Raw genomic sequence first — 19007 nt, forward strand, 5'->3', positions numbered from 1 at the left:
AGGAGGAGAGACCACTGGAGGATGGAAGCGGTAATCAGGTTGGTGCAGCGCACGGAAGGTAACCGGTAATCAACGGAGCAATACTCAGGAAGCAGTAGTAAGTAAAACTGGAAACATGATGAACACGAGAGAGTTGAGGCTGTCTGGTATCCGGCAGTAGAAGCGGAGGCAGCGGAGGGAAGGCACGCTGAACACAGGAGAGTAGAGGCGGTCTGGAATCCGACAGCAGTAGCGAAGGCCGCGGAGGGGAGACACGCTGAACACAGGAGAGTAGAGACGGTCTGGAATCCGGCAGCAGTAGCAGATAGGAATCGGTAGAGAGCTGACACGATGAACATAGGAGACTTGAGACGGTCTGGAACCCGGCAGTAGTAACGGAGGCAGCGGAGAGCAGACACGCTGAACACAGGAGAGTTGAGGTGGACTGGAATCCGGCAGTAGTAACGGAGGCAGCGGAGAGCAGACACGCTGAACACAGGAGAGTTGAGGCGGACTGGAATCCGGCAGCAGTAGCAGATAGGAATCAGCTGAGTGCAGACACGATGAACACAGGAGAGTTGAAGTGGTCTGGAAACCACAATAGAAGTAGACAGGAATCAACTGGAGCTGAATACACGAGGAAACACAGGAACACCTTCAGAGGCTCATGGGGAATGAGACTCCAAGATCAGGCAACTAGGTAATGATCACAGGTGGTTTAAATAGGGAGGGTTGCCTGATCATCCAATCAATTAAAAGCAACAGGTACTAAAGGTTTCATAAGGGCTGCACATGCGCAGACCCTCAGGATGGCGGACGGCCACGGTTCCTTAACACAGGAGAAATGGCACTCACAGTCCGGTGAGTGAAAGCAAGTTTCCGCTACCCAACCAGCGCAGACGTCAACATGGAGGAAGTACTGAGAACCCTCGTAAATGTGGCCGCTGCGCAGCAAGAACAGCAAGCTCACATGCTACGAGTTGCCGAGGCACAGGTGGAAAACACAAGGCTATTAAGAGAAGAGTTAAGCCAGGTGAGGCCTGACAGAAATGAACCACTTGGTCCTGTTCTCCAGAAAATGTCGCCAGGTGATGACATAGAAGCATATCTGGTGTCCTTTGAGAGACTTGCAAAAAGGGCAAAATGGCCTTCTAAAGACTGGGCTGAGAGGCTGGCGCCATATCTAACTGGTGAAGCTTAGCGAGCTTATATGGATCTAGATGAGGAAGGGGCCTCTGACTATCTGTGCCTAAAGTCTGAGATATTGGCTCGCATTGGAGTTTCCGGGCCAGGCCGAGCCCAGCGCTATCACCAATGGCACTATGATAAAGAAAAACTGGTCAGAGCGCAAGTGGCTGAGCTTTCTAAAATTTTAAAGAAATGGCTGCAGCCTGTGGAGAATTCGCCTTCTCGGATTATTGAAGTTCTGGCGATAGATCACTGCATCCGGGGGCTACGGACAGAGGGCCAGGTGCAAAGATGTCTAATCTGAAGTGTTTTGAATGTGGTGAGCCAGGCCACTTTAAAGCAGAGTGTCCTAAACTACCGGAACCCATGGACTGTTCCGTGGCACAAATTGGGCCTGCTTTTCCAAGCTGTTTTACCATGAGTCCCACATCAGGAAGTCCTTGTTTGTTCCGGGTGACTGTCCTAATCAACCAAAACCTTGTTCTGGCCTTGGTTGACTCAGGGAGTGAACTCTCATTGGTTTCCAGCTCTGCCTTACCCAAAACCATAACTTCTCGGTTGCCCAAAGTGAAGGTTCTTTGCGTACATGGCACGACAGAGGAGTATGAAAGAACAATACTACCAGTCACACTCAAAGACAAAACTGTTATGGTGGTAGCTGCCATAGCACCTAAACTCCCATATCCACTTATTTTGAGGCGAGACTTCCCACTGTTTAATGATGTCCTCAGTGAGCGGATTCGGCCAAACATGCCGGCAATTGATGCAACCATCGGAAGCCCGGTCTTAAAGGAACCGCCTAAGAATTCACAACATCTGGGCATCGATCTTTGGGAACCGCCAAACCGGAATGCCATCCTGGGAGTCACAGCAGGAGTCCCACAAAAGCATCCACCTGCGGGGAAACATGGACAGTCCAAACTAGCATTGGTCGGTGATGTCGCAGATGAGCCCACCCCGCCTGTCAGTGAGGATACGGACTGGTCCGCAATACCAATTTTTTTTCTCAAAAACAACTTAATAATGCCACTTTGGAACATGCCTTCAAAATTGTGACTGAGGTAAATGGGGTAGCAAAAGCCGCCCAGCCTGCAGAAGGTATACCATATTTTATTGTTAAAAATAATTTCCTGTATAGAGTTGCTACTGTACAGGGGGATAAAGTAGAACAATTAATGGTTCCTCAGGTCCATGTAACCCTAGTGTTAAAAGCAGCACATACACATGTCTGTGGGGGACACCTAGGGGAGGATAAAACACGGGAACGAGTTCTGCTTAGATTTTACTGGCCTGGTGTACACATTGCAGTGAAAAAGTATTGCCGATCTTGTCCTATTTGTCAGAGAACCTGTCCCAAACCCATGTACAGGGCACTTCTCATTCCAATTCCAATAGTACAAGTTCCCTTTGAACGGATAGCTATGGACCTTGTGGGGCCACTGGAAAAATCCGCACGTGGGCACCAATATATACTAGTGGTGCTTGACTATGCAACCAGGTATCCAGAGGCAATTCCCCTACGAAACATGAAATCCAGCACCATAGCTAAGGAACTTGTATTGATGTTTACATGCTTGTGAATACCCAAAGAAATTCTCACAGATCAGGGTACTCCATTTATGTCTAAACTGATGAAGGACATGTGCCAGTTGCTAGTGGTTACGGCGCTTCACACCTCTGTATACCATCCACAAACAGATGGCTTGGTGGAATGCTTTAACCGCACATTAAAGCACATGCTCAGGAAAGCAGTGGCTCAAGAAAAAAAAAGATTGGGACACTCTTATTCCCTATTTGATGTTTGCCATCCGTGAGGTACCTCAAGCTTCAACAGGGTTTAGACCCTTTGAGTTATTGTTTGGGAGACAGCCCAGGGGTATCTTGGATATGTTAAAAGAAGGGTGGGAGCAGCAAGGTCCCAGGGAGCCAAATCTAGTACAGTTTGAGTCACAAATGTATGAGAGGCTAGGAAAGATAGGGCCCATTAAGCAGCAACATGTAAAAGAGGCTCAGGAACGACAGAGAAAAAGTTATGATAAAAGTGCTGTTGTTCGATCTTTCAAGCCTGGGAACAAGGTCCTAGTCCTGGTTCTCACCCAGGAAAGCAAACTTTTCGCCCATTGGCAGGGTCCATATGAAGTTCTAGAGGCTGTCGGTCCTGTCAATTACAGAGTCCGCCAGTTAGGTAGGAGAAGGGAGGAGCAAATATATCATGTTAACCTTCTTAAACCTTGGCATGATGAGGAAACCTCTCCTCAGGTAGTGAGTACTGCCATTGAAAAGTCTGAAGTGCCCATAGAGCCAGCTTTTTCCATTCAGCAGAGACAACAGACTGAAGAAATGATTCGCCGGAACAGGGATGTCTTCTCTTCCATTCCTGGGTGCAGTACCTTAATCGAACACGACATTGTCACTGCACCAGGAGTCATTGTACAGCAGAAGCCTTATCGTATTCCAGAAGCCAGACGGGTGGACGTGAGAAAGGAGGTCGAGAAGATGCTCCAGTTAGATGTAATTGAAGAATCCACTAGTGAATGGAATAGTCCCATTGTGCTTGTCCCAAAACCCAATGGGACAATTAGGTTCTGCAATGACTTTAGGCGTCTAAACAGTATGTCGCAGTTTGATGCCTATCCGATGCCACGTGTGGATGAACTAGTGGAAAATCTTGCTGGTAGCAATTATTTAACAACCCTTGATCTAACAAAGGGTTATTGGCAAGTTCCCCTGACTTTCACGGCCAAGCCAAAGACTGCATTTTCCACCCTTGATGGTCTCTATCTATATAAAGTCCTACCCTTTGGGTTGCATTGGGCACCTGCCACCTTCCAAAGGGCCATGAATAAATTGCTACGACCTCACACAGCTTATGCAGCCGCTAACCTGGACGATATAATGATTTATACCCCAGACTGGGGATCACATTTAGCCAAAGTTGAGGCGGTCTTAGCTTCATTAAGGTCAGCAGGATTAACAGCTAACTCAGAGAAATGTGCCATAGCCATGAGAGAAGCCAAATATTTGGGGTACATTGTTGGTCGAGGGCATGTAAAACCCCAGATAGACAAAGTGGAGGCAGTCAAAAATTGGGCAAGACCAGAAAAAAAAAGTTGCAGTTAAGAACCTTTTTAGGCTTAGTAGGTTACTACAGGCGGTTTGTAAGCCACTAGAAATGCTCCACTTACGGACATGTTAAAAATAAGTTGTCCAGAAGGATTAACCTGCTCTGATTCTGCAGAAACCGCCTGGTCTGATCTTCGGTTAGCTCTTTGTTCCTCTCCAGTTCTACAAGCACCAGATTTTACCCGGAGGTTCTTCCTCCAAACTGATGCTTCTGGTGTTGGCTTAGGTGCAGTCTTGTCACAGGAGAAGAATGGAGTAGAAAACCCTGTCCTGTACCTAAGTCGGAAGTTGCTTCCAAGGGAACAAAAATATGCCACTGTGGAGAAAGAATGTTTTTCCATAAAATAGGCTACAGAAGCTCTGCGCTATTATCTCTTAGGCAGAAAGTTCACCTTAATAACAGACCATGCACCATTAAGATGGATGCAGAACAACCGGGAGGTAAATGCCAAGGTAACCCGCTGGTTCTTGGCACTGCAACCTTTCAAGTTCCCAGTAGAATAGACCTGGGATTCTGCACAAGAATGCAGATGCATTGTCAGGAAAATTTGCGCTCCTCGCGAAGTCCGCATCCCCCTGCTTGGAGACGCTAGAGGGAGGGATGTGTAACAAAGGGAGGCATTTTTCTGACAAGAGGCATAGAAAGTATACAAACAGAATAAAACATTGGCACAGTTTTGCACCTAGGTGGAGATTAAACCAGGTAAAAACGTATGTGTAATTTAAAGTTTGTTAACTTACATTTCCTCTCAGCAAACAGACAGGGTGTGTCTGTGCAAACAGAGCCACTGATGGGTGTTTTCTTTTAAAGAGAAGGTGGGTGTGTCACCTGTCCATCAAGCTAAAGCTGGGGGGAGGAGTAACATGTATAAAAGCTTGTTTGTGCCATTTGTTCAGGGAGATCAACGCTGGTGAAGCTGGCTGGTCTTGAGAGAGCTGAGCTATGTATTTTAAACTATACTGTATAATTGTAATTGTTAAGGATATGTTTACAATATTACTTACTACTTATTATTTATATATGTACTGTATATTTATATATGTTTTATACCAGAGAGTATGTTCACTTATATTGGATCTATAGATCCCGGTTATTTATCACTATTTCCTAAGCACTAGCACTTATAGCACTTTAGCACCTTTACTAAGATGGCCGATTTCTGGAGCCATCTATTTATTCCTCCTTTACCAAGATGGCCACTTTATTATATCACCTGCACCAAAATGGCCGACAATCAGGCTGATCCATTAAAATTCCTTTACCAAGATGGCCACCGCTATATCTTGAGCTGTATCACTACTATAATTATTGTGAGTTACTGCATTCCTCACATCCCAGTACTATATCCCTCATATCTCACTACTAACAATTGAACAGAGGACTGCCTGTGATCAGAAAATCATGCCAGTACCGTAGTTGCGCATGCGCAGTAAGACCGACGGGTCGCGCATGCGCAGTCCGTCCACGCAATGCGCATGCGCAAAATGGCGATGCGCAACCGCTATAAATACATCCCTGGTTTAGGCCACACTTATCACCTCCTGAGGAAGTACTGCGAAGGCCGAAACGCGTAGAGGCTCTTTTCTAATTGTTCCTGTGTATATTGGATCACCATACCATCAGTTAGTCCTGTGCGGAAGACTGTGGGAGGTTCCTGTTGTACCTGAGGACATGGTATATCTGATACCTGAATTTCAAATAAGCTTGTATTTTCATTACTCTTTGTGAGTGTGCATTTTATATGTTAATTCTGATTAAATACTGTTACTTTTGAAATACTACACCATATAGTGTATTATCTTCTTTTTCTTACCCACTGAGTGGAAGAAAGATATGGTGTTTACAGTATGCTGATGTTATATGACTGGAGACCAGACTTGCAGTTGCTGAGAGTGCTGACCACAGATTATTGAAAGAGAAGTGGTTATTAAGCTGTGTTCCAGTCTTTGGATTAATCATACAGATAAGCGATATAATTCCTTTGGGTGTGTAATCCTATGGTGATGGTCTATCACTAACACACTGCTCCTACTAATCCTATGCCTTTAATATTCTGTCTTTTTATATATGCAACACTGGACATATACCCTTGGTCCTAGAGGACCGTCCAGCAAGCGTGGAACATTGAACTGTTGATTTTATTACTACTTCCCCACTGAACTTGGGTTAATTCCCTAGTAACACACCATTGTGCGCTGTATCCTTATTTGACTTTTTATATGATGCTGGACTTACCTACCAATTACAAGGAAGGCTGCCTCCATATGTGGAAGAGGTGTTTTTGTGGACCTTCTATGTATTGACTTCATACAATACTGTTGTGAGCGCCAGTGTTTATTACGTATTTTGCTATATCTATCTATCTATATATATATATATATATATATATATATATTGACATTATTTGACAAAAAAATTATAATAGTGAAGTCAGTTAACTTCCATCATCCCCCCTTTCCCTCGTGGGAGGGGTGGTAAAGGCTAAATTTACCAGTTGAGGGCTCAAACTCTTGACCGTGTGGGTATTTATTTACCAGAGCCTGTGTTTGGTCATGAACTCATGTCGTATTTTCATGAGTATGGCGAAGCAGTGATGTGAAAGTGCAGGTTATAAATACTGCCCTTCAAGGAAGACTGATTGAGCACAGCGATAAGGTGTTTAGCAGAAACGTTGTGTATCGAGAGGTTTTAGAACAGTAAGACGATGGAGATTAAGGATGTGGCGATGAAGATGAAGGATGAGGTGATGGAGAAGAATGATGAGGTGGTGACATGTGGACAAAACCACGTTAAAAAAGGGCGCTTACGTCGGGAAGTAACGCTCTTCCCCTGAGGAGGCCTGGCCTAGCCCCAAATGCATGACAAGAACCTTTTGAACACCTTAAGTAGCTTGATTTGACTAGAATGCATGAGTATCATGCACGGGTTAACTTGTATATATATATATATATATATATATATATATATATATATATACATATATACACACACACACATACATAAATATATATATGTATATATATATATATATATATATATATATATACATATATATGTACACATATATATATACACATATATACACATATATATACACATATATATATATACATATATATATGTGTCAGGAGCACCGGCGGCTGCGGGCACCACTGCGACTCACTGTCCCTGGTTCCTGGCGTCCCAACCGTCGCTATGACGACTGGAATGACACATCCGGTTTCACGGCCCCGACCGTTGCCAGGGCAATGTCCGGATGCCGAAATCAGTATTAGCACGCCCAGGCAACACAGGGCAGCCGGGCGCGTGTGCTAGTGTACAACCTGAGGGCTGATTAATTTAGGCTCATTAATTAACCTGGTACTGAAGCTTGTTACAGGGCTAAGCCCTGATTGGCTAGTTTCAGTATATTAGGCAGGGAGGGCTTAGCCTCCCTGCCGGTTATGGCATCCTGTTTCCAGTACTGCTGCCTGCTCCTGAGATATTGTTTGGTGTTAAACCTTTGGATTGATTACCTATGTATGACCTATTGTCTGTACCCGGAATCTGAACCATTGCCTGTGATCCTGACCCATTGCCTGTACCCGGACTCTAAACCATTGCCTGTGATCCTGATCCATTGTCTGTACCCGTATTCTAAACCATTGCCTGTGACCCTGACCCTGCTGGTACCTGACATCTCCTCCGGTGCTCAGTCCAGTCTGCAGATCGCTGGCCTGCCTCTGTTCCGCGTGTTACCTCCTGTACCTGTGCGCAGCCGTGTGAGCATAAGCTTATACTACTCTGAGTTTAAGTCCTGGGGGCATCTGAGTACCTGTGAGCATAACCAGTCTCTACGGGAAAGGCGGCTGCTAAAGGTGAGGACCTCTTCTACCAGTTCTTTGAGTTTATGCCGCACTGGTTGTCGTAACATTATAACCGGCCAGTGAAGATTGGAGGTAATTCCATCATGGATGACAGCGAGCCGAACCTTTGTCCGGCCCAGATCCTAGCTAATCAGATCCAGTCCTTGTCACAAGTTGTACAGAATTTATCACACTGCTTGTCAGCACAGGAAGAGTCCTCCAGAAACCCGCAGCTTCAACAGGCCTCCTCTGGTATCATTACAGAGCCGAAGCTGAACCTGCCCTGTTGATTCTCTGGAAGCAGACCCGCCTCCCGCAACTTTAAATAAAGCTGCAAGCTGCAAGTTATATTTTAGTTTGAGACCACGCTTTTCTGGCTCTGAACAGCAGAGAGTCAGTGTGGTAATCTCTTTACCTCAGGGCGATCACCAGTCCTGGGCCTTTTCTCTTCCAGCAGCGAGCTCCTCCTTGCAAACCGTGGATGCAATCTTCCAGGCCTTGGGTCTACTATATGACGACCCTGACAGAATGGCCTCAGCTGAATCACATCTTCGGGCATTAAGGCAAGGACATCGTTCTGCAGAAGAATATTGTGCATAATTCAGACGGTAGGCAACCGATAGTGAGTGGAACGACCCGGCGCTTCGGAGCCAGCTCCGTTAAGGTCCTACGGATCAATTCAAGGACTCTTTAGTCCAGTATCCTGCACTAGCCTCACTTGAAACTCTGATGTGATTAGTTATTAAAATTCATTGTCGAATCAAGGAAAGGAAGATTGAGAGAGAGTCAGCTATACATCCTTGCTCACCACCTAAGCCTTGCTCTACCTTTCTGGACACCTCTGAGCCTATGCAGTTGGGTGCTTACCGTCTGCCTCCCGAAGAACGCTCCAGGCGGCGCTCCCTGGGCCTCTGCATGTACTGTGGTCAATCAGGCCACCAAAGTTCGGACCTGCCCTACCAAGTCGAGAAACGCCTAAACCTAAGCGCTGGCGAAGAGGTGCGTTTAGGTTTTCAGATAATCTCTTCAAAAAATTGCTAGTCCCTGCACGCTCAGCCTTCGGAGATCATTCTTCAGATGTTTCGGCTTACCTCGATAGTGGTGCAGCGGGTTACTTTCTGGATTTCCACTTGGCTTGGACTCTGGACATTCCGGATATCAAGTTGGAATCGAGCATTACCACCTGTGGCTTGGATGGTGACACCTTGCCTGGGGGTAGAATACTCGCTAAGACTCCATTGGTACTCTTATCTGTAGGAGCCCTCCATAAGGAGGAGCTCCCATTCTACTTGATTACCTGTCCCTCTGCTCCGTTGATTCTGGGGTATTCTTGGCTTCAGAGCCATAATCCCCTTATTAATTGGAAAAATGGGGAGATCATCCGTTGGAGTCCAAAGTGTTCTTCCTCTTGTCTGACGCTTCCTCTTAGAGCTCTCCAGCCTAACCCAGAACTGGGATGCATTCTGTAAGAAGAAAGCTGACTCTCTTCCATCTTATCGGGATTATGACTGTGCAATTGATCTTGTACCAGGTTCTAAGTTGCCCAAGGGGCGTCTATATTCCCTATCTATCCCTGAAACTCAGGCCATGGAGCAGTATGTGGAGGAAAACCTGCAAAAGGGGGTTATCCGCCCTTCCAAGTCTCCCGTAGGGGCTGGTTGCTTCTTCATATCCAAAAAAGATGGCAGCCTTAGGCCTTGCACAGACTTCCCTGGTCTGAACAATATCACTGTTAAGAACACATATCCTCTAACATTAATTTTTGTCTTGTTCGACCAACTCAAAACAGCCACCATCTTCTCAAAAATTGACCTCAGAGGTGCCTACAATCTCATACGTATTAAAAAGGGGGATGAGTGGAAAACAGCTTTCAACACTGAGTCAGGACACTACGAATATATTGTAATGCCATTCGGGTTATGCAATGCTCCGGCAGTCTTCCAAGACCTAATCAATGATGTGTTATGGGAATTTCTTGAAAAAACGGTGGTCGTCTATCTAGATGATATCTTAATTTACTCACAATTCTTGTCTCAGCAGCAGCAGCATGTTCGCGAGGTTCTACAAAAATTACGTGAACATCACCTCTATGCAAAACAGGAGAAGTGTGAATTTGAGGTTTCCAGAGTGACCTTCCTGGGGTACATCATCTCTTCATCTGGTTTCGCTATGAATCCCAGTAAGGTTCAGGCAATTCAGGACTGGGTCCTTCCCACGAATTTGAAGGCAATCCAGAGATTCCTTGGCTTCGCCAACTATTATCGAAGATTTATAGGCTCATTCTCCTCATTGGTGGCTCCGATCACTGCCCTCACCTGGAAAGGCGCTAACCCAGCCGAATGGTCCCCGGAAACATTGGCAAGTTTTTCAGCCCTCAAAGCCGCCTTCATTTCTGCACCAGTCATTAGACATCCGGACCCGGAACTCCCATTCATTGTGGAGGTAGATGCTTCAGATGTTGGGGGAGGTGCCATTCTCTCACAGAGAGATCTTCAGAATAAGAAATTGCATCCCTGTGCTTATCTTTCTAGAAAATTTTCACCCGCTGAAATCAATTACGACGTTGGAAACTGTGAGTTGTTGGCCATCAAGTGGGTCTTTGAAGAATGGCTGCACTGGTTAGAAGGAGCAACCCATGTCATTACGATCTTCACTAACCACAAAAATCTCCAGTATATCCAGACCGCGAAAACCTTGAATCCCAGGCAGGCCCACTGGGCTTTGTTTTTTACCCGGTTTAATTTCTTCATCACTTTCCGTTCAGGTTCAAAGAACACCAAAGCCAATTCATTGTCCTGAAGCTTTTTGGCATGTCATCCTCAGTCTCCTGATCCGCAACCTATTGTTCTCTCATCCTCCATTCATGTCGCCCTAACTCAGGAACTTGGTGCTACTCTTTGTCAGTTTCAGAAAATTGCTCCAGCTCAGATGCCTGCTAATAAATTATTTGTACCAGTTCATCTCCAAAAGTCAGTCCTCATGGAAAGCCATGACAATCGGTTGGCAGGTCATCCAGGAATCCATAAGACCATCGAAGCTCTGTCTCGCTGGGTTTGGTGGCCTACTTTATCTTCGGATGCAGTGAAATATGTCCGCACTTGCCCGGAATGTGCTAGATACAAGTCTTCTAGGAATCGTCCTTCTGGTCAATTGATGCCCTTACCTACCCCAGGTAAACCGTGGACCCATCTCTCGATGGATTTCATAGTCATAGTCGATCTCCCATGGTCTTCTGGTCATAACACCATCTGGGTAGTTGTTGACCGTTTCAGTAAAATTACCCACTTTGTTCCATTACTCAAGTTGCTGGATGTGAAACTCTTGGCACGTTGTTCATTTTGTACATCTTCCGTCTCCATGGCCTCCCGGATGACATTGTTTCGGATCAAGGGTCCCAGTTCATTGCGCAGTTTTGGAGGGTCTTCTGCAATTCGCTTGGAATCAAAGTGGGCCTGCTTACCACCCACAATCAAATGGCCAGACGGAAATAACTAACCAGACTCTAGAACAATTTTTACGCATTTATGTATCTAAGTTTCATGACAACTGGTCCTCTCTCTTGCCTTGGGTGGAATTTGCGTATAACAACTCTTGTCATTCTGCAACTGGTATATCCCCTTTCTTATGTAACCTCGGGTTTCATCCAAAGGTGAATTTTCTTTCCTCTGTCAGTGATACTGGGACTTTTGCCTTTACATCTCGGCTAAGTCCATAAGGAAAAAAATACACTCTGCTCTACGTCAAGTCTCCTGCAGGTCCAAAGTCCTCGCTGATCGTCACCGTGGTCCTTGTCTATTAAAAGTGGGTGATCAAGTCTGGCTGTCCATTCAGAACATCAGATTGAGGCAACCATGTAAGAAACTAGGACCTCGGTTTATCTGACCGTTCACTATCGAGAAAAAATTAATCTGGTGGCGTTCAGAATCATACTTCCACCATCCTTAAAACTTCCTAGCACCTTTCACTGTTCTCTCCTGAAAAAGGCGGTTCCTCCCAGCAAGTTCAATCATCGCTCTGCAAATAGACCTCGGCCTCTGCTTTTGAATGGCAACCATGAGTTCATTGTGGAGAGAATTTTGGACTCGAGAAAAGTGCAAGGTCAGGTCCAGTTCTTAGTGTACTAGAAGGATTACGGCCCAGAAGAGGGATGTTGGATACCACAAAGGCGTCTCCACGCTGAGAGACTTATGAAGGAATTCTTTAAAGAATTTCCCACGAAGCCTGGATGTCGGGGACCCTTGACCCCTCCCCATGGGGTGGGGGGTACTGTCAGGAGCTGCCGCGGCCACGAGCACCGCCGCGACTCACTGCCCCTGGTTCCTGGCGTCCCAGCTGTTGCTATGACGACCGGGACGTCACATCCGGTTTCACGGCCCCAACCGTTGCCGGACGCCGAAATCAGTATTAGCACGCCCCGGCAACACAGGGCAGCCAGGCGCGTGCGCTAGTGTACAGCCTGCGGGCTGATTAATTTAGGCTCATTAATTAACCTGGTACTGAGGTGTGTTACAGGGCTAAGCCCTGATTGGCTACCTGCAGTATATTAGGCAGGGAGGACTTAGCCTCCCTGCTGGTTATAGCGTTTTCTTTCCAGTACTGGTGCCTGCTCTTGAGCTATTGTTTGGTGTTGAACCATTGGATTGATTACCTGTGCATGACCTATTGCCTGTACCCGGACTCTGAACCATTGCCTGTGATCCTGATCCATTGTCTGTACCTGGAGTCTGAACTGTTGCATGTAACCCTGACCCTGCTGGTACCTGACATCTCCTCCGGTGCTCCGTCCAGTCTGCAGATCGTTGGTCTGCCTCTGTTCCGTGTGTTACCTCCTGTACCTGTGCGCAGCCGTGTGAGTACAAGCTTATACTACTCTGAGTTTAAGTCCTGGGGGCATCTGAGTACTTGTGAGCATAACCAGTCTCTACGGGAAAGGCGGCTGCTAAAGGTGAAGACCTCTTCTACCAGTTCTTTGAGTTTATGCCGCACTGGTTGTCGTAACAATATGTGTGTGTGTATATGCTCTGCAGCCGCCACTCCATTAGGTGCACCTGCTCATTAATGCAAATATTTAATCAGCCAAAAATGATAAGCAGACATGGTCAAGGCCAAACACTAGATATGGCCAGACCACAAACCTGAATGGGAAAGAAATGTAGTCTAAGTGACTTTGACTGTGGAATAATTGTTGTTGCCAGACAGGGTGGTCTGAGTATCACAGAAACTGCGATTTCCTGGGAATTTCACGCAAAACAGTCTCTAGATTTTACAGAGATTAGTGTGCAAAACAAATAACATCAAGTGAGAGATAGTTCTGTAGGGGAAAATTTCTTGTTAATGAGAGAGGTAAGAGGAGAATGGACAGACTGGTTCAAGCTGACAGACAGGTGACAGTAACTCAAATAACCATGTGATGGTTGGAATAAACAACATGAATCCCTGGAATTACCTGGTGTGGGGAATGTTTTCTTGGCACACATTAGGCACCTTAATACCAATTAGCATTGTTAAAATACCACAGCCTACATAACTATTTTTGTTGACAATGGGTATCCCATTGTGACCACAGTCTACTTATCTTCTAATGACTACTTCCAACAGGAACATGCCTGATTCATTGAGGAACGTAAATGCCAATACATGCTGTATTTTGCGTTAAATTGCACCGTGCATGCCTAGAAACGAACTATACACCATGTTATTTATGCTTGCAAAGTCACCTGTTGATCTACTGCAACTTTCTCTTTCCATATTTCTTTTAGCAAGTTAGACACATCTTTTAGGTTTAATTTCAAGTTCTTAACTGGTCCTTCATGGCGCAGATGAATAGGAATATTATCCCTCTTGCCCTTGAATAAACAGATACAAACAAAAGAGAATTAATGTAATATACTTGAGTATCTAATTTAGTAAATTGCAAAAATATAATAAAAGTAAAACATATAGATTAAATTAAATAAAGATAAGTTGGTGGTAGCATTTTAAAATCTAATTTCAACCAAAACTGAAAATTCAGGCATGTGTTGGTCAGCTTTATGACTGAAATGGAGCAGTTTATGTACTGTGTATAAATCTTTTACATTGTGATCATTTTGCTAGGCCACTATATTAAGCAGAATTCATTGTCATTTTCAAGCCACATGTATGTATTCTCTCAGCATATATCACCGTCTGTGCTGGCCCACATTAATGAATGTCTTTCTGCCATTTAATCTTGGATGTCCTCTACATCTCAATCTAATTTTTTTTAAAAAATGGCCTATTAATTCTTCCATCAACCCTATTTCTGTGGTCAACACGGCACGACAATAAACCATCACTCAGCTAGGTGTCATCCTTAATGAAAACCCCCATCTGTTTTCCCAATTCTGTTACATGCATCGCAGAAACAGCTCCAGAATTTAGCCATATCTCATACAGGTCACTGCAAAAAGTCAAATTCATTGACTTGCAATTCCCTTTTTACTGTCTTTCCTTAACCAGACTTTTACCCTTACAGTCCATTTTAAATCCATCTAGACTAAGTTTCATCACCAAACATTTTGTGTGCTGCTCTTCCTATCCCCAAATTGGTTCCTGCCCTTTACAGAATTCAATATAGAATGCTTGTTCTAACAAACAAAATCATGTAACAATACTGCACCAAAATACAGACAAATAAATAGAAACACCAATATAAAGTCAGTTAATGGGGCATTGAGAGACCCCTTAGGTCATTGCGACTTGTATGTACCATAGTCTTGAGGGAGGCAGCATCATTATTTCACAAGATATTTGCCCAAATAACTTGGTTAATGGTGGTGGAAAATGGTATCTCAGGCATTGTTCCAAAATAGTCCACGGATGATCAAATTGGGTTCAGATCTAGTGACTGAGCAGTCCATGACATATGGATAACATCAGAATCATTATCATAACACAATTGGATAACCACAAACACTATGTGGATGTGTGCTTTGTCACACTGGAAAATACCCTCCTTCATCAGGTAAGAAAGGATGCCACATCGGGTGAAGATGATCACTTACTACTAATAAGTAAAGATTAACATTGCCCTTGACTTCTAAGGGAATGATGGCACACACACCATGAAAGCAAAATATGCGCAGAGCAGAATCCTTCACTGTTGAAAACAAGCGCTCATGGCTGCAGAGTTCTTTAGGCTAGCCCCAAATGCGCACTCCTCCATTGTCAAAGACATGGCAAAGGTGACATAGTGGTGCTCTTTGCATTTTTATGCACTGCAACCGGTCTTTGATATCCTGCTCTGTGAAGTTCTTGTCAGGCCTTTTTCAATGAAACTAGCAGTCAATTGATCTGCAGTTGTTCACGTGTTATCATGATCCTTGAGTATGAGTTTTGCTTAATTAATTTATAAGTTAAAACTCATTTACATCTTGCTCATTCTCCCTCTTAACATCCCACACATCCACAAAACATGCACATATGCTGTTGTCTCTTTACCTGCTTTATATAGCATTTTAAACCCATAGTTATAGTTTTAGTTATTATTATTTTTTTTTTCACTACCTCCATTGTGTTTTAATATTTTGTCTATGATGAAGATGAAGATAGTGGAATGACAGATCTGGCTTTGAAACCAACAATAGAACGTAATTTGCAAACAAAACCAGTTAATTCTCTAAGTTCTATTCTTGCATAAAGCGAATAGAAACATGGATTATGGGAAACCCTGCCTTGTTCCTCTATGTCAGTGATGAGCAACCTGATATACTTCAAGGGACAAATGTACAAACCTTCAAAAGGGATGCACATTACTTTTAATTTATAAAACAAAACAAAAGAAAATGACTGTGACCTACGTCTTCATGAACACAAGCCGAATGTGTCCACAAAATCCGCTCTGAGCTAGTACATAACATATACTCTGCACAGAGGTACAAACATTTGCTTCTCATATATGACAATCTAATTAAATTAGTACCATGCCAGGAAAGAAATCCTTTTCCTTAAGAATCATTGTTCCAAGTTCTGACAATAACACGTCTACCAGCTGATCACTATTCTTTCGTAGAGATAACTGTGACCATCCTGGTAAGCCTTCAGGAATGACATCTGCAGACAGAAAATTGATTTGTTTCTTATAAATTCATATTTAAATGACATAATAGTATAATTAACTCCTTAAATATTATGCTGTTAAGACCCACCATCAAAGGAAGAAATGACCCTGTAAATGACCCTTTCTACAACTTCTTATATAATGTCATCCTGAAAAATTAAATCTACTTTTTGCATGTTTGGGCAAAAGCGTGCACATTCACAAGCATAAGCTATACTTTGCCTAACTCCTCCCATCAGATGGTGTCACGAACGCACAGCCTGTATCAGATACAGCAATCTGACCAAGTTGACTCCAGTCACGATCAGCTATTTCACTTACCAATGAATACACCTATTCTGCCACCACAAAGGATTTACTATGGAGTCCTTGCATTCACCAAAACCACTTAATAATATTTCAAACTTAAATCGCATACACATACACAGCATGAGCCTCACTTGGCTTCGTACATTCACAAAGAATCACAGAGAATATGCTAGATTAAATGTACTTAAATTCAAATAATGTTTCCAAGGCTTAAGTACAAACAGTTAATAAAAAGACATACAAAATAGGTTGCACCAATAAGTTTTAGAAATAAAATAGCAAATAAAACCGGAGTCTGTAACTTACTAGTTTAAAACCTGGCATGAGAGGAGTACACTTTAGGATAAATGGCACACTCCAACTTAAGCAAGTCTCGCCATAGAATTTATTTCATTACTGGGTGAGGCAGCTGATTTTAACCTTCCTCACACTGCTCCCACCCCATCTTGAAATTAACTCTCCCAATGTCAGGGCAGACTGGTTCCCAGAATGACACAGGGCTTTCAAAATTAATTAAGTATTTCCTGAGATATAGGCCTGGAATTTCAAAGGACAGGACTTCTCTCTGCTCTGCCTGGCTGGCCAGACTGTTTACATACCCTCTGTAAAGCTTGAGATGTTATCTGTCCCTGCGCTTGGTTACTTTCAAATAGAGATGGTCACTGCCCCCCAAGTTTTGGTTTTGTATTCGGTTTTGGATCTGAATTACCGTCGTGTTTTGGTTCTGGTTTTGCAAAGCCGCCATAGCGTGTTTTGGTTTTAGTTTTGGTTTTGTTTGGTTTTGTTTTGCTATTTTGTTGGAAAATCTATGTTTTTGGGCCTAAAATAACCAAATTTAGTGCTCCACCTGTTTCTTGGATAAGTAATGTAATTGTAAAGCTAATAAATTATAAAAAACAGTTTAATTCCTGGCAGGTATGCCTTCATTAATTCTACACACAAACCAGATTGTCTTCCTCTCCATCTATGCATATTGGCAATGCAGCCACCGACTTTGGGTGTATATTACACCCTACACTTATAGTTAAATATGTAAAGAAATGGACAAAGGCAGTTTGGTTTCTGTCTCTATAGGCCCCCCTCCAGTTGTAGAAAACACAAAAAAATCAGCCGTTATATAGACTGTACAATATTATTTGAAATGGACAAAGGCAGTTTGGGGTCAGTCTGTGTATGACACCCTAAACATAATGATAAATTGCCAAAACAGCAACCTTTCAAGATTGTACGTGATATGGAAATGCCCCAAGTCCCTTTCCTCTTTGGGGGTAGATTGAACCCTAGACTTAAATAGAAAGTTTGGTAAAGATATTATCGTCATCATCTGGATCTTCATCCTCACCCTCATCAGTGTGTACGTCATGTGTACGTCATCATCACAGACTATCAATTCATCGCTGCTTGAATCCGCCATTAGAGAACAGTCAGTGCTTGGATGTCTTTGATGGTGAAGGCCTTCCTCGTGGAACATGTAGTTCATTTTTATAAACATCATTTTCTCCACATTTTTTGGAAGTAACCTTCTACGGCAATCACTGACTAAGTTCCCGGCTGTACTGAATACTCGTTCAGAGTACACACTGGAGGGTGGGCAGCTTAGGCATTGCAAAGCAAGTTTGTACATGGGTTTCCAAATGGCCTGCTTTTCCTCCCAGTAAGGAAAGGGACTGTCTGACATTTCCATATCAATTACCTCTTGAAAATAATCCTCCACCATCCTTTGCATGTTTATACTCATATTGGATGGAGTTATGGGCAAGGTGACACATTTTTTTGAAAAAATCCTTCAAACCAGCCCATATGTTAAATTGTTCTGGTCTGCCCCCTGCGTCTTCCCTGCTTCTTTTGGGGAAATTTAATTTTTTATGAGCAGCAGCAGCTTGAGAAAGTGAAGGAGGACACGTAGTCAAGCCGAGGCCCAGTTCAGCGGCCATCTTGCTGAGCAATAGTTCCTTGCAAATGTTCACATATCGCTCATTTACAAGTAAAAACTCAATGTAGGTCTTAAACCTTGGATCAAGCACAGTGGCCAAAACATACTGATCCGAGTTCAAGATCTTAATAACTCGAGGATCATTGTGAAGCGAATGAAGTACTTGATCGACAAGGCCAACATACTTTGCTAAATTGCTTGCTTTCAGCTCTTCCTTCAGTTTCTCAAGCTGCTTTTCCAATAGTCTATTTAAAGGAATGACTTGGCTCAAACTAGCAGAGTCTGCACTCACCTCACATGTTACAACTTCAAATGGTTTCAGCACCTTGCACAGCACTGAAAGGATTCCCCACTGTGCAAGAGTGAACTACATCCCCCCTCCTTTCCCAATGTCATGGCTTGTGCAATATGCTTGGATGGCTTTGAGTTGTTCCTCCATCCTCTGAAGCATGTACAGGGTGGAATTCCACCTAGTTACCACCTCTTGCTTAAGTTGGTGGCAGGGCAAGTTAAACTGCTCTTGGAGCTGCTGTAATCTCCTACATGCTG

The 19007-nt window shown here is 43.8% G+C and overlaps 1 protein-coding gene across 3 annotated transcripts in view; it reads right to left on the minus strand.

Annotated features, from left to right (window-relative positions):
• Positions 1–19007, minus strand: part of TSNAXIP1 (translin associated factor X interacting protein 1) — a 403075-nt gene that overhangs the window by 164044 nt on the left and 220024 nt on the right. For all 3 annotated transcript variants that reach the window (XR_012679541.1, XM_075188810.1, XM_075188811.1), the window contains exons 10-11: positions 16079–16209; positions 13854–13982 (exon numbers count right to left, since the gene is read on the minus strand). Coding sequence is in view for 2 of the 3 variants with exons in the window: in XM_075188810.1 (XP_075044911.1) it covers positions 13854–13982; positions 16079–16209 (260 nt within the window). In the remaining variant the exon portion in view is untranslated. The remainder of the gene's footprint in view (positions 1–13853; positions 13983–16078; positions 16210–19007) is intronic.

This window comes from Mixophyes fleayi, chromosome 10 (genome assembly GCF_038048845.1).
Source record: "Mixophyes fleayi isolate aMixFle1 chromosome 10, aMixFle1.hap1, whole genome shotgun sequence".
Lineage (NCBI taxonomy): Eukaryota > Metazoa > Chordata > Amphibia > Anura > Limnodynastidae > Mixophyes > Mixophyes fleayi.